Genomic DNA, 16,904 nt, shown 5'->3' with positions numbered 1-16,904 from the left:
AGGCCACTGAATACTCAATCAGTATCAGTTCAGTGAGTGAATGAGTGAATGAACCTGATGCTGGGCCCCTGCACTTGCCCCCACCACACTAGCTTTGTCACTTTGTAAGTGTCTAAATTAGGAAAAACAAAGCCATTGGCTCCTTTCATTCCTCCAGCACAAAGTGGAAGGTTATGCTTGTGGAAGGAGTAAGACTGGGGAAGCTTGTCAGGGCCTCCCAGTGAGTGTAAGACCACCGGATCACTTCAATTTTTTTTTGAGGTTCTCAATATATTCAAATACAAATAAATGCCAAAACAGGGTTACCAAAATAACACATTTTAAATGGTTAGTCTTGGCAGTGCAGCCCTGTGACTACATGTAGCCTCATTTGAGGATAATGTCTAAATATATATTTCCAGACCCTTCATAAATGTGAGCCCAGGATCAAAAGGTCTTCTAACCCCATCCTGTGATAAGCCCCCATTAATCCTAAATCTAGTCACTGAGGCCCTTTTGTGGTGTTGTGTTGAAATTGTTTGCTATTATTCCAGTAAAGTATTTACTATACAAAGTACTTTACAATCACTAATTACATTGAATGGTTATTTCTGCCACTGAATGTCATTGAGGCAGCAAAGGGAAATACCTTTCTACCACAGAAAGTTTCACTCTACCCCATGCCCATTTGGCAAACTTGACATACAGGTAGTCATCTCAGCAGAAGCAATAGAGGCATAATGAATATGCTCAACTTCCTTCTCACAATACAGACGGCACAGGTGACTCCACTGGGAAGATGCAATGCCACAGCCACAATACAGCATCTTGAGCATCCAGAGATATGTCATTAAAGTCAGTAGGTGCACAATTTAAGTACTTTCTACTCTATGAAGAAAAGTCTTTGAGAGGCAATTGCTTTATTGACTCCTAGTTGATCTTGGAATTATTCATTAATGCTAGGACTTTCTCTGCAAATCAGTACAGAGTGTTTGAATTACCTTTTTACACATTATTATTCAAAACAGTTATTTGTTGTTCACATGTTCACTTTGAGTCTAAATAGTTGGTGTCAAACTAGTATCAGAAATTCTAAGTCTCATCTCAATTGTAACTGAATGAATTCATTTAAGTTATTTATCTCTTCTCCAAAAACTGCAATATTTTCCATCTATAATTTTTCCAAAGTATAACAACCATAAGACAATTTGTGATGAAGCAGACTTTCATCCATGTCTTCCAAAGAATTGAAAGATGCCATCCAATTCTGATATTCCCAATTCCATTCCACTTATTATCATTAACCTTACCTTCCTAAAGCAGGATGACAGAGCCATGACCCACCTACAGAGGTGCCTTTCTGTATGCAAACTTGAGCAACAATTAGGGCTCCACCTACCCTTTTTAAAAGGGTACGCATCCTCAAATCATCTATTTATTTATTAACTATAATGATCACCTACCATGTGTCAGGCATATCAGAAATGCGTTATTTGTGCTCTGAATTGAAACTGATAATACACTTTCCCACAGAAATATTGACACTGACATTATTATTCTTAGACACAAGCAAGCAGGAAGCCCTGCCCAGAATCCAGGACTCATGGTTTCCTGGGCTTTAGAGTCACTTCTGGGGCCTACGACAGGCCAAAGCTGGCTGTACCAACTGGTCAGGCATCCTGAGCCTGGACCTACACCTGTATGGGCCTAAGTCCCCATTTCTGACCTTCTGGGGGCTCTCTTAACTTCTACCGCTTCCTTATTATGTTGTTGACCAGAGGCTCCAATGATCTTCAGAACTCATACATATGGGGTCATCACAGAGTGTCACAGCTAGCTCTGGTTCTCAGAGGGTGATCTGCAAAGGCACTGTGTCTTCTGGCCAGTGTGGTGTTTTTATTTTAATGTGATCAGGTAAGATTGGACATGAAAATGGTGCTGACACTCTGATTTTTATGTAACTCAAATTGCTTATACAGTCCAGTGCACCCCCGCCCCCCCGCCCCCCCGCCAAAAAAAAAAAAAAATCAACCTGGGACTCCCTCACACCACAAGTGTGAGCATTGAATCACTTAATTGTTATAATAAAAGGTTAGGTACTCTTAAAAATGAGTTATAATTTTAATTTCTATCTTAGTTTGGGGTTAAATTTATGAGGTAAGGAAATTCTTATCCACGAGCCTAGATACCTGCCCTATATAAAAATTTTTTAGGGAAATGCTTTCCAGTTACCAGACAACTAATTTTCAAATGGATTTTTGGGATGCAATCCATCCTAAATTGGAAACTATCTGCTCTGTGTATATACTGTAGAGCTCACTTAAAAGAGAGTCAATTGTTCCATGAAAGTTCTTACTGAAAATCTTTTTTGGAAACAATGCAAAGGAAACACCATGCCCATACTTCCATCTTATTCATGTTAGTCACCGTTATGACGCACACACCTAACTCAATACATTGCCCATAGCAGACACTCAACAAATACTGGCTGATCATCATTTTTCAGTAGAAAGTCTTCATTATGTATCTTTCTTCAAATAACAGCGCTTGTAGGAGCTTCATAACTGATTGAGTTGAGACCTTTTATGAAGAAAACAAAATGAGAAAGCTCTACGTAACACATGAGAATATTTTCCTCAAGAAATTCTTCTGGCTTCATAATCTTGTCAGAACTGCCAATATTTTCCTTGTGGTTCAATAACAACAACAAAAATGGCAACCATCGATAGCAGTAAAAAATGATTTTAAAAAGCAAACAATGGAAAAAATGGCACAAATCTCCGGAAAGCAATTCAAAAACTCTCTCACTCAGGGAAAGACCCTCTCCATCTCAGTCTCTCTTCTCTGTCTCTATCTTTGTCTGTCTCTCTCACATACACTCAGACATGAACACACAGTCATGTGCCTGCACACACATGCAGGTGAACACACACATACACACACACCTCTTCCATCCGACAGGAAACAAGAAAGCAGTGTGGAGCGTATGGTTTACATCAGGTGAGCTCAATGAAGATAGCCACTTGCAAGATGAGACTGTGAAAGGAGGGAGCCATTCCCTGAGCCAAGCAGAAACGGAATGCCTGGTTCCGTTAAATGGGTATTTCAGTCATAAACTTAACAAGTGAGTAATTTTCATACTCAAAATAAAAGCCAACATTTAAAGAATGCAGTGTGCACACATTTGCCATCTATGCAAATATCTACTAAGACTGTCTAGCCAATGTGTTGTATCTCCTATGTGTTAAGTGTCGGGATTAGAAAATATTATTAATTGACGGCTGCATGGTCTCCACAAAGTAAATGAACTCTCCCTTTCTTGACAGTTCCATGACACTATTTAAGTAGACTCTAAACCAAATGTTTATGATCTATTTTAAAAAATATATTACACATGCTGACAACAAATCAAAAATCCCAAGAAACAACTGAAATGCACCATCTGAAGAGTCGACAGCCCTCCTTGGGTTTGCTGCAGGTCAGTGCTCTCACAGTTCAGCTGAGAAAGCACGGAGGAGGCCCTCCCCTCCAGGCCAGCAGGTGCACAGGTGGCCATGGACTGGGGTCCACAGGGAAAGGGCACCTTGCTGTTCACAGAGGTGTGACCTAGAAGGCTATGTGCTACTCAATCTTTGTTGAGTAAATCATAGGTAAGCACACCAAGAGAACTTGACACTGAATTTAAACATATCTTCTGCTTAGTAATCATTGCTCATTTAATATATTTTTGTGTAAATATAGAATTAAGGCATCAAATTATTCTAAAGCAAAAAAAATATTTTTTTTTATTTTAATCTCAAAGTATATGATCTGAGAACTCCCTCACTGTAAATCCGGGCTGTATCTAATCTGCAGATGAAAGGGTAAACTGGGTCAAATGTCCCAGTTTGCTGACTCATAATCATCAAGATTAGGCTTGGCTTACCTTCACTGGTGTTACTGCTAGTCTTTAATAGTAGAGTGTCCTTCTCCTAGACAAAAAGCATTGAGACAAAGCCATTGAGGTGTCACGCTAAGTTAGAAACAATGTCCAAATGCAGTAGGCCCCTCCCCTTATCCTCGGAGGACACATTCCAAGACCCCCAGTGGATGCTGGAAACTGCGGGTAATAACGAGCCCAAAATAGTATGTTTTTTCCTATACATCCATATCTATGACAAAGTTTAATTTTAGAAATTAGGCACAGTAAGAGATTAACAACACTAACTAATAATGAAATAGGATGATTATAACAATATAGTATAATAAAGTTACGTGAAGGTGGATTCTCTCAAAATATTATACTCACCCTCCTTCTTCTCGGGATGCTGTGAGATGACGAAACGCCTGCTTGATGAGATGAAGTGAGGTGAGTGAGACATTATTAAGTAAATAAGAGCCACCTGAACACCAGCACTGTGCTACCACAAGGTAACCCAGGCCGCTACTCAGTGACTAACTGGAGGGGAGCGTATACAGCGCAGCAGCTGATCCACATCTCCTGTGGGGAGGGGGGAGCAGGTCTCGTGAGATTTCAACATGCTGCTCAGAACAGCACAAAATTGAAAACATGAATTCTTTCTAAAACGTTCCATTTAATATTTTTAGACGGTGGTGGACCGGGGTAACTGAAACCATGGAAAGCAAAACCACAGCTAAGGGGAGAACTACAGTAACAGGCAGGACTAACTTGCCCCCTCGGCTGGCAGGGAGCACCCACTCTGAGTGTCACCACCTTCCACCTGCAGCGGAAAGGGAGCCCAGCTGAGAGAGCAGCGAGGCTCCCGCCCAGGTGTTCACCCTCTCACTGCAAGACGGGCTTTCCGAAGGCTGTCGCATTCTCACATTCCCCTGCAAGGTTCCTCCTCTTCAGCCACTCTCAGGTGATTTCCATCTGAAATCTTACTCCATTATTTCACCTCAGGAAGGCTATAATCCCTTCAGAGTGCCCATCTTCTCCATTTTCTCCGTGCCATAGCTTTATGACCACCCCACCTCCACCTCAACCTCCAAGACTTCTACTGTATCTTCATTTTTTACTGCTGCTCTGGCATAATTTCTAAGAATCTTCCTTCAGTTCCACAGTTCTAAGCAAGTAGGAACTTTCCAGGCCTGACAATGCTCCAAAGCAGAGAGTTGCAAACAGATTTTGATAACCATCAGATCTACAACCAACTCCAGAAATGTAGTGGAATTCTCTAAAATGGATACTTTTATGTCATGTTGACATGAAGAAAAATTTAATGAGTGGTGCGATGAAATAAATTGTGTCCCCCCAAATTCACATGTGCAAGCACTAACACCCTATGTGATGGGATTTGGAGATGGGGCCTTTGGGAGATAATTAGGTTTAGATGAGGTCATGAGGATGGGGCCCTCAAGATGGGATAAGGTCTTTATAAGCAGAGATATCACTTAGGAAGGAAGGATTTGATCAGCATAAAGTATCGAAAGGTGGAGGAAGAGGAGTGGATCTTGTCTTAGGAATATGGTGGTATTAAGCAGGCCACAGGCTCCAGGCTGGCCTCTCCGCAGAAATACATTGACATGCAGATCTGGCATAATGATTTCCCCTTGTCCTTGCAACACACCGCCTGCCTGATTCCTATCCAAAACTCTAATTAATAGCAATCCATATTTTCACACAGCTCCGGCAGTTTGAATATGCAACTGCCTCTTCAACGCTCCAAAGACCCAGCACCCTTTCAGAGCACATGGCTCTATTCAAGGGCTCCCGAAATGCAGGCGCTGCCTCGCTGTCACCATCCTGGGAGCGCGGCAGCTGCGTTCCCCAAAGCCAGCAAAGTGGGTCCTGGGCCCAGAAGACATGCCTCAGCTCCCATCCACCATCTGCCTGGTGGGTGGGTGAGCAGCCTCAGCACAGACAGGCAGCTGCCCCTGACAATGGGGAAACCAGCAGCACTTCCCGAGCGCCTTTGGCAACAAGAAAAAAAAAATGTCTGCAGAAAGAATATGTAAAATTGCTGCACATTTTGGATGCAACTGCTATTATGTCTCCTCACAGCTAAATGATCGCACTCAGTAGGATGGGTTCTGTTTAGCAACCGTAACAATTAGGCACTTTTATACAGAATAAGACACTAACAAGGCTAAAAGACTATTGTCCTGGACAAAGAGTCCCTCGCATATGCTCCACCATAATAAATGATACCTTTAAGAAAAACCTTCCCTTAAGTAAAACGACTGCCACCAATTACTTTGTTGTGAGCACAAATAAAAATTACTTTCTTCAAAAATTCTAACTCTAAAAAAATTACTCTAGTCAAAACGATGTACTCAATTCATTCTTTATTAAGGGTGTTGTAAAATCTAAGTGATTACTCTCGGGCACTACATAATAAATGTAGGCTGTGCCAGGAAAACATCTATCAGTTAGCCAAGTAATCAGTGACTTAGAAGGAGTCCTGAAAGTTAAAAACAACAACCCTCAAGTCAAGTCTCTGAAGAAGAGGAAAAATACACACAAATATTACTATGAAGAACATTTTTCTTTCAAGGAAAAAACACCCAGGTTTTCAAATGTGACTTATTTGGGTCTCTGCACAGTTCTCACTCGACTGCCGAAGATCACTCCATAATTTCATCAGTACTCGACTGCTTCAGTGATGTTCACACAGTTGTGAACTTTAATTCTCTAGTCAAAATAATTTGGATTTTTGAGGGGGAAAGTACTTCCTGATTATTCGAAATTGGTACCTTGAAGGGGATTACTCTATTCCGGATCTACCTGCATCTGTTAGGATACGTTCGATTTTGAGTAAAAAGAAGCCCGTTCACATTCACATCTAACAATGGCTTACGCAAGACAGAAGCTTATTTCTCTTGCATGTAAAAGAACCCGGAAGTGGAAATCCAGAACTGCTTTGATGGCTTCATGCCACTGGCAGGCAACCAGCCTCCTACTATTGAGCTGCCATGATATTCTCAACATGTTCCACTTCGTAGTACAAGATGGTTGCTCAAACTCCAGCCATCGCATCCACATTCCAGCCAGCCAAAGGAGAAACCAAAGAAGAACATGACCACGTCTTTTAAGGATACCTCCTAGAAGCTGCACACAGAAATCCACTACATTCCGCTGGCCAGGCTTATGGCCCTAGTAACTGCAGAGGGGTTGGAAAACACCATCTTTATTCTAGGCATCATATGCCCAGCCAATATGAAGGGAGAAGGGGAGAATGGATATGGGGAAACAAATTGCTGCCCCTCTTACAGCATTCAAGAGGCAAACTATTACTAACCATGAGATCCAGCCGGTAATAGCTGTGGGTCTCCTTATTATTGTTCGACATGTGGTTCAGCAGAACTTGAAGGGTAGGGGCTACCTGTAGTCAGCACGCTGACCACAGCATCTGCCAGCCCAGGGAGCAGAGGGCTGTCTGTGAAGAACTGGATAATACGTATCTTGGGCTCTGCAGGCCACACTATTTCTGCTTCAACTATCCAACTCTGCCCTCGTAGCACAAAGGCAGCCACAGAACATGTGTAAACGGGCGCTGCTCTGTTTCAATCAAACTCTACACACAAGCCGAAACCGGTTTGGCTCAGTGGATAGAGCGTCGGCCTGCGGACTGAAGGGACCCGGGTTCGATTCCGGTCAAGGGCATGTACCTTGGTTGCGGGCACATCCCCAGTGGGTGGTGTGCAGGAGGCAGCTGATCGATGTTTCTCTCTCATCGATGTTTCTAGCTCTCTATCCCTCTCCCTTCCTCTCTGTAAAATATCAATAAAATATAAAAAAAAACAAAACTCTACACACAAGGCCGACAACTGCTCCAATACTGGTCTCCTCGCAGTTACTGTTTATGTACCACTATCAAAACATGTTTGAGCATACTTCCCATGTACGTATGTTTATGTTTAAAACACACATATATAATACTGTACAAACATGTGATGTACAGAGTTGAAGTCACACACAAAATAGAAATTAAAAGAGGGGGGTAAAAATACATGTGTAGAACTTCCTCAAAAATTCTTCCCATGTCCAAGATGACTGCTGTATACAGCACATATGAGCACCACTGTGTGCCAACATTCTGCCTGGCCCTCAGGAGACAATGACTAAACCACAGCCATGCCCTCGGGGATCCTAGAAAAAGGGGAGAGAGGTTTTGATGGACACGGTGATGCACTGTCCAGATTCTTCTAGGAAGGACTGCTGCCCCCAAAGTCCTGAGTGCTGTGGGCAGATGACAGTCAGCTCCCTGGGGACTGCTCCTGCTCCGCTGTAGAGAGCCCCGCCCACGGTCATCCTCCTAGCCAATGACTGACCGCTGTGGAGGTAAAAAGGCCATCTTCCCTCATTCCTGCTCCAGAGCTCCTCGTGAGGTCAGCCAGGCTGTCACTGGCCCACCTCACACCTGGACCTCTCCATGTGCCCACTCCCGCTTCCTCTCCCTTTCCTTTCACAGGTGTGGGTCCCAAGGCGACTCAACCCATGGCAGACATTTCACCGCGAGTGCACTAAACTGGTTCTTTCCAGTGCAATCTGTCAGGATTCAGGGAGGGCACAGATAAAGGGGTGCTCACATTGTGCGGGCACTTCAGTCTATTTGTGTGGGGGAGGGGGCAAGAAGAGGGGAGGCAGGGAGAATGGTTGTGCCAGGAGGAAGGTCATTTTTAAGACTTCTTGAGGGAGGTTTAACCTCAAGCCAAGTCTCAAAGTTTGCCAGGATGGGAAGAGGAAGAGAAGAGCATTGATGGCATGTTTGGAGAACCTGCATCTTTATGTCTAGATCACAAATAGCTAAAGACATCAACAAAGGCCAGCCTATGGTGTTTCTAATGACATTCTAATGGTTTGCAAGCTCTAGGTCCTTGCTACTAGCTCTGTGTCCCCTGGACCAGGATCAACAGCATCACCTGAGTGCCTGTTAGAACTTCAGGGGCTCAAGCCCCACAGCAGACCTGCTGAGTCAGAATCTGCACTTGAACAAGCTCCCCAGGTGATTCATGGGCATGTAATACAATTTGCGTAGCATGGTTCTAGGCCATGCCAGCCAAAGTGGTAGGTACAAAACAGTCCCCCGGGGCTGTGGGAAGGAAATAGTAAAATGTCTGTTGTTATTCATCGTATCTGTCTGACATGTTCAAGAATGAGTGCACTCTCATCATTTGGATTAAGAGAACTAGGGAACTCTGTTTCTTACCAGTTTTCTGCCTCATCCTTCCCAGCTTCCACAGACTGCTTTTGAATATTCTAAACAATCCTAAGGTAAAAGTCAAAGATTAATCTACAAAAGGTGATAAGCAGGAAGTTCCAGACACCCACCGATTGGAAGGGATGCCTGCCTGGGGCAAGCCTGACAGCCCCCTGTGAAGTCAGGCGTTTGTCCTTGGCTGATGGATGGTGGGGCATCTAGAGCATGTCAGGGAGGAGCCTGAGGGTGCTACACAGGGGCTCAGGGGAGGTAGTTTGCCAACAGGTGAGCAAACATTTTAATGTTGCAACCACCGATGCAGCCATTCTGGTGCATACCGGTTGAATGAGGGGACTAAATGGATGGGTACCATTTGGTTGTTGCATGAAAGTTTTTCCTCAGTTTTTATGCACAACAGGGGTGCCCAGCCCACAGCCCACTGGGATGCTTTGGTCCCTGGAAAGATTACTCAAGAGACCACACATGTAGTGGCAGAACCTTTCTTAGAAGTGCTATCTGAGCAAAAGTAGAACTATCTTAAGACTCATAAAGCAGATCTTACCCATGTCTTCAGAGCTGGACTCTCCAGCTCACACTAAATATAATGTACATTTTTTTTTCATCTAATTGTTTTCAGACCTCTGACTAGAATCACAGCATGAAAATGCCGCTGTCATGTTCAGTTTACATTTTTAATAGGCATCTTTAAACATTTGGACAAAATATTATTTTTAAATGGCAATTCTTTAACTGGTAAATGTAATTATCTAACTTTAAAGGGGGGAAAAACTGACAATCAAAATATTCTGTCACTCCTTTACTGACGCACCTAAAATAACTTTTCAGCAAATGAAATGATTCTTTATTTTATGCTTTTAAAAGTGCATTAGGCTGATTGCTCTGCAGCAAATCACCTTCTCTGCTCCAAACGTGGCTGCCACATCCCTCACACGTCCATCAAACGTCGGTCGTCATGCTCGCCTGGTGATCGCCCGGGGTGAGTCCCCAACAGCATGTTTATAAGAATATTCAGTCAAGCAATCTGCAAAATGATTATATTTCAATGGAGATATTATGCCGTGAAAAAAATCTATTATGTGTCAAGTGCTAAATGAAGCAGTCATGGAACCAAGACACATTTATTGGTGCTTTTAATCAAGCAAGTAACTTTTGCAAGCTGATCATTTCATTGTTTTCTTGCTATTTTAAGTTGCTTCTTCAATAGCAAAAATATGCTTTTCAACCAGCAGTCATCACTTTCCTTTTGAAGGAACAAAACACCAGATTTTTTTTTTTTTTACATTTTTGGTTTACCATCTCCACAAGGTTGGAATCTGTTTTCCCAATAGTGCCTGATGGCAAAAAAAAAAAAAAAAGTACAGAAGCTAGTCTCCTTATAAAGGTTGCCCACGAGTCCATGATTTCCTTATTCTGAAGAGAGACTGGGGACCCTCAGCCTCACCTGTTGGTGGCAGAAGAGTTGAAGAACTTTTGCTTTCATGCATTGTATCTGATCCTTTGTCAAGTTCAAGTTCAGAGCAGAGAAGACTCTGTAAATGTCAAGGTGAAGGCAACCCTGCTCATTTTAGCATGCTGGTCATCACCATCACTGCAGCAAGAGCCCCACGCTCACCTCTCAGACTAACTCGCACTTGTATTTCCAGAAATTTTGAACATTTAAAGAAATCACTCTTCTAAACCTCAGAATGTGGTAGAAGCCATGGACGTTCACCAGGCCTCGGCAAGCCTGAACAGGAACACCTTGACCTAGGGAATCGGTGGATTTCTCCCGAGACTGGAGCTGACATTTCCTGAAGGCTCGCTATGCACCCGGTCCTAGTTCAAGGCCTCTATAAGCATCCTCTCCTGCAATCCTCACAATATCCTATGAAATAAAGCTGATGATGAGCCCAATTTACAGATGAGGTAACTTGCCTGGTGATCTAACCAGTTTCCCTGGATGTCTCTTGTCCATGCTCAACAGATAAGGACAGACAGCACCAAACCTGCTTAAGCCTTAAAACCATTTCAGGTCCTCACCCATATCCCAATGGTCCACCAAATAGGAATAAGGAAGACATGGGGACCAGGGTCCAGGCCTCCTAGCCCCCTCTATGCCTCAACAAGCCTCAGCCTGGGGGAAAGTTTGGGATGGCTTTCCTTCCTCCTTCTCCCGCCTTCAAGCTTTTTTTTTTTGGGGGGGGGGGGAATTTTTAAAAAATATTTATTGTTGAAAGTATTACATAGGTCCTCCTTTTCTCCCCATTAACCTCTTCCAGCCCGCTCCTGTCCCCCCTCCTCCCCCCAGGCCCTCACCACTCCATTGTCTGTGTCCACGGGTTATATATATATGCATACAAGTTCATTGGTTGATCTCTTCCCACCCACCCTCCCCTGCCTTCTGGGTGGGAGTTTCAGATGTAGCAGAGCAGCTTCCACCGTGCAGAAAAGACACATTTGCAATCCCCTCCAAACCTCAGGATTGGATTTCCCATCCTAATATCTGCCTGTTTTCCAAGCAGGAGGTGTGACTAACACACAACATTGTGGTTGGAGGGGCCCACAGAAGGCTCTCTCTGCCACAGGGCGAGCCAGCAGCCAGCCGGAGGATGATGCTCCATCTCCACTGTCACCCAAACCTGGCTCCCTGGGTCTCCGAAAGGAAGACGCATGTGTTCCAGCTCCTGGCCACCCCATGACAAAGCCGCTGACTCTGCTGCTTGGGCTACCCTCTCCACCTCCTGCTCTGCCCTCCAGCTTTCCAGCTCTGCCCATTTGTTATCATTAAGCCTGTACCATCTAAAAGGGACTAATTATTCCAGCCGACATGCCACTGCTCAGGGCAGATATTAGGGAACAGAGTGCTGACAAGAAGCTTTTCCAGAACAAAGAAAGTCAAACAGATGCTGGGCTCTGGAGGAGAATGTCGTCTCCTGGGGAATTGCAGAGAGTTGTGTGTGAGATAGAGCCTGTGTGCACAGGTGTGTGAGAGTGTGCTGTGTGTGCGAGCACACGCTCCCTTGAATGGTATATGAGCACACACATGCCTGAAGTCCAGGGAGAAAAGGATTCAGAGGATGTAACCCGCGTAATCTGGTCCCACCATTCTAAGAAAAAATGAGGGGGGAGGGAGGAATCACACTGTTTGAAACTGAAGACACCATCCTTTGCTGGAGAAATCACTAACGTTTAGATCAGGAATTTTCTTCTTAGGATCCTAAGAGTTGGGTCTCTTTATAACTGTAATATTGAACACTGGTTATATGCCAGATTCTGTGCTAAGCATGTCACATGAATACTAACAGGCACCCTATGAAATACATACTATTATCTCCATTTTGCTGATGAGGAAACTGGGATTCCGAGAGGTTGGGTCATTTCCTCAATGTCACACAGCTGATCAATGGTGAACTGGGAGTCAAATTGGGCAGTGTGAAGACAGAGCTGGCGCTCTAAACTTGATGATAACAGTTCGTCTTATTCCTAAAATAAAAAACACTGTGTGCACTAGTTACCCCATTTTCAGTCCTGGATCTAAATGCTCACACCCATTTTCACAATAACACAGAGTGGGGGCCAGAGGTTCTCAGATATCAGTGAGCCAAAAAATCATTTGGGGAGCTTTTAAAATACTGATTCTTGGCTACATCCTGGTAATTCTGATTCCCCTTGTCTACATGTTCTAGGGATCTGCATTTTCAACTAGCATTCCAGTTGATTCTTTTCTAGGGCCCAGAGTGGGTGTCACAGTAGCAGGTGTTTTTATGCTTATTAAACAAACATACACCATTTTCAGCACACTCTCACTGCCATTCCCATGCCTTTCCCCTCCTACCTCACCAGTTCTCTTCTACCTGCAAGTTTTCATCTCTCAAGAAGAAACCTACTTTGAGCTTCCTCAGTTGATAGGCTTCAGCACATAGTTTGCACAGCCAAATAACTTTTTAGCCCTGGATGTGAGGTTTCTAAGAGCAAGGTCAAGGACAGCTGCTAGAGTGACATAACAAAGAATGCAGATGCACTTGACAGAGAGAACCCCCCCCCCACACACACACACACACACACACACAGGCGATCGCACTGTTGTCTGTCTCATTTGTACTAGTGGGATTTTATCTATGGAAGTAACTGAGTGACCACATGGAAAGGCCAATGCCATTGAAAGACTTTTATCACTTACATTTCCTGAGGAAGGGGACAGGCCCTGCCACACAGGGCTCCATGGGGAAGTGCTAAGGTTTGGTCAGGAGGTAGAAGGAGGAGTGAGGGCAAAGCCCAGGCAGAGCTTTTGTTGTGCTTAACACAGGAAAGGCAAAGCAGGGGAAATAGCTTATGGGATTGGCTGCTGTGAATAATGTTGATGGGCTCCGGGCTACAGGGGTGGTCTTTAGTTATCTGGTACCTGGCCCCAGTGTGTGAGAGTTAGATAAGCATAGACTCGGTAGTTTCAAGCATAGACTCTGGATTGCAGGGAAGCTAAACAAGTTTGGCTGTTACTTGGATGCCAAATAAACAAATACAGAATCTAAGAAAACACAGTGAGAACATCATCACCCATAATATTAACCGGCCTTTCCTTCCTTTACCTAGCCAAAGCTCAATACTGCAAGCCAAGGAGGAGAGAGTGAGTCACCAACAGATTCTAGAGGGGCTCTTTAAAAATGTGCTTTGTGCAATCTACTGATTTCTGTCAGCACCAAAATTTATCTTTAAAAAAATATTCAATGTCACTAACAAATCAAATTCTTTTTTTTCATGTATTTTTAAAATTTATCTTTATTGTTGAAAGTATTACAGAAGTCCCCTTTTTCTCCCCATTGACCCCTTCCACCCCATACCCCCCCACCCCCAGGCCTTCACGGAACTATTGTCTGTGTCCATGGGTTATGCATATATGCATATAAGTTCTTTGGTTAATCACTTCCTCCCCACCCCACCCCCCCATGTTTCTAAAATCCTTTTAACAAAAAATGATTCAGAAACTATTCTGTAGGGATCAAAAAAATGTAAAAGTTCCAAAATAAGATGCTCTTTAGAAATTGGTAGAATTCTATTTTATGAATAACATTAGAAACATCTATTCTGGAATCAGAACAAATACTTCTCAAATTAATAACAATTAATAACCCCAGATTATAAATAGACAGTTAGACCTTGATTTCATTGACACATGTCACCCAATATGGACTGTGAAATAGAAAAAGAAGTTGACTTCATGTGATTTGGTTTAAATATGAGGGTGAATGCCGCACCCCCTGAAGATGTTAAAATATTGTTAGGAAAGCTTCAAGATTCAGTACCTCTATTCTCGGTGGTATTGGCACTGCCCAAGTACTTTAACTTTTAGTCCAACATGTCTAACTTCCATTCCAATGTAACTTCCCATTTCTGAAAAGTGATGCCAAATGAACCAGAAAGCATTTATTGGGCTGTACTGTGAGTGTCTTGAAGGTTATTCATCTTTCAGTTCCTAAAACTCTAGGGGACACAACAAAGCCAAGAGATCATAAGATTTGGACCAGGTGACGTGTGTGAGGTACATGCCATTTGAAGAAGAGGCTCAGAGAAGAATCCAGGTATAAAGTAGTAGGCCATGGGGAAAAGGGTAACCCCTGGTGACATTTTCAAGAGAGAAGGAGGCCAGTATTCTAAGTGAAGGGGCAGTACTTTGTAACAGAAGACCCAGCACTTACAACTGAGTGACCTTGGGCACGCTTATTAGTTCTTTTTTTATATATATAATTCTTTATTAAAGGACATTAACAATAATATATTAATAATGATTTAAACATAGTAACTAATTAAGATATGGTTATGACATCTATTGAAGTTATCAACCTTACATTTTAAAATAGATTATAACTAAGCATCAGGTATATAAAAGAGTGCTGGAAATTTTAATTATCCAGAAGTTATAGGAGGTATACTGGGAGCCAGTTCTTGTGGGAAAATTACTGGTTGAGTTTTGTTTGTTTTGAAGTTGATGGGCAGATATTTTAAATGAAGTTTTGATTTCTAAAACCTCTGGAAATTTTGTTAAAACTATTACTATCTCCCCAAGAAAAAACATACAATCTTATAATTCATTTTACATTCTAGTTGAGCATCCTTATTTTACAGGTATGGAATCTTTCCCAGAAGTAATATGTTTGGCACCACATGGTCTCAGGAGCAGACTTAAGCTTACCCAGAACTCTGATGTAACTGTGATGTTACAGGATAAGTAAAGGGGTAGGTAGGCAGTGACAGAAGTTGTATAGGATAAACAGAGAGAGAGAGAAACAAAATTAAAATATAAGAAAATTGTTTTACTGTACATATGAATAAGAAGAAATTATATGGGGAATATGTGACTCAGTTAAGCATATTTAACTTTATACCTGAGGGATAAAGGACTAAAGAGCTGAAGGCAAGTTTCTTTTCTTGAGTTTGAAAATTCTGTTTTCCAGATACCTAAGAAAAATGGATACCTTCTGCATTGAATCCATGTAACAATCTGATGAAGTCATCTATGTCCATGGAACGGGCCCGTTTGTCACTAAAACCTGTGCTGGTTAGGATTTGCTGTACTTTATCTGCTATGCTGAAATCTTCTGGTATTATAGTATTATGGACCGAACAGTGAATTCTGTAGTTTTTTTCCAATAACTGCTGTACTGCACTTGACTTAAATGCAGCAGACAGTGTCTTGTTTTTCCTAACAAAGGTGATCCTTACTAGCCCATCCCATTCCTGAAAATTGATAGGTGGTGGTGGATTCTTAGGTTCTATTCTTACAACACTGGATTCCACCTTGGGTGGTGGTCTGAAGTTATTCCTTCCAACTTTCATTAAATGGTCCACACGGGCTAACAGCTGTGTGTTAATTGAGAGTCTGCAGTATAACTTATCTCCAGGTTTTGCAACCAGTCGGAGAGCAAATTCTCTTTGAAACATAAGTATAGCACATCTGAAAAAAGGTCGATGCAGCAACAACTTGAAGACAAAAGGAGAAGAGATCTGATAAGGCAAATTTGCTACACAAGCATCAAAGAATGGCAAATCTGTTTTCAACACATCACCCACCATTACTTGAAGTTTGCTGGCCAGAGGTGTGCCCTGAACCCTTTTGTGCAGTTCAGCTACTAGCCTTGGGTCAAGTTCACAGGCAATTACCTTTTTAGCCTTTTCTAGCAACTTAACAGTCATATTGCCAGTTCCAGGTCCAACTTCCAGCACCACATCAGTTGGTCTTAAGGCAGCCTTATCGATAATGCTGTTAACAATAAGAGGATTTTTCAAAATGTGCTGCCCAATCCCCGTGTTGAACATGAGTCCTCCCGCGCTCTTCAGCTCCCGGCCCTGTTGCCGCTCGCGGCAGCCGCTCGCCCCAGACTTGATCTTGGGCATTTCTGCAGGCAGCGGGTGCACAGGCCCAGGAAGTCAGCGAGGACCAGAGCCCGCTACCCCAATCATGGCACCACGTGGGAACCACCGGCCGCACCACCACGCCACACTCTGATTAGTTCTTTCTTGTGGAACAATGATACCTGCCTTCCAGAGAGTGCTGTTGAGGATTAAAAGCATAGATTCATGTTAACACCATGTCTGGTACAGAGTAAGTGTTCAATAAATGGATTTTGATTATGAAAATTTAAAAACTTATTAAGAGAGAAGACTCACTGATAATTTCCACATTTCTAGCCAAGGAGACTGGAACACGACAGACCGAGCTGAGGGAGAAACGACTCCTGAAGGAGGTAGGCAATGGGTCCCAATAACCTGAGATTTAAACAAGCTGGG

General features: G+C 43.0%; 1 protein-coding gene across 1 annotated transcript; it reads right to left on the bottom strand.

The window, feature by feature from the left end:
• Window positions 1-15,556: 15,556 nt before the first annotated feature.
• Window positions 15,557-16,608, bottom strand: LOC308248530 (dimethyladenosine transferase-like). Its single transcript, XM_080668646.1, has one exon. The coding sequence runs from the start codon at window positions 16,509-16,511 to the stop codon at window positions 15,576-15,578; it is 936 nt and encodes a 311-aa protein (XP_080524772.1). The 5' UTR covers window positions 16,512-16,608; the 3' UTR covers window positions 15,557-15,575.
• Between the last annotated feature and the right edge of the window lie 296 nt (window positions 16,609-16,904).

The sequence above is a fragment of the Plecotus auritus genome (genome assembly GCF_963455305.1).
Source record: "Plecotus auritus genome assembly, chromosome: 5".
Classification (NCBI taxonomy): domain Eukaryota; kingdom Metazoa; phylum Chordata; class Mammalia; order Chiroptera; family Vespertilionidae; genus Plecotus; species Plecotus auritus.
The sequence above is the reverse complement of the archived record's forward strand: the minus strand, read 5'-3'. Positions and strand labels throughout refer to the sequence as shown.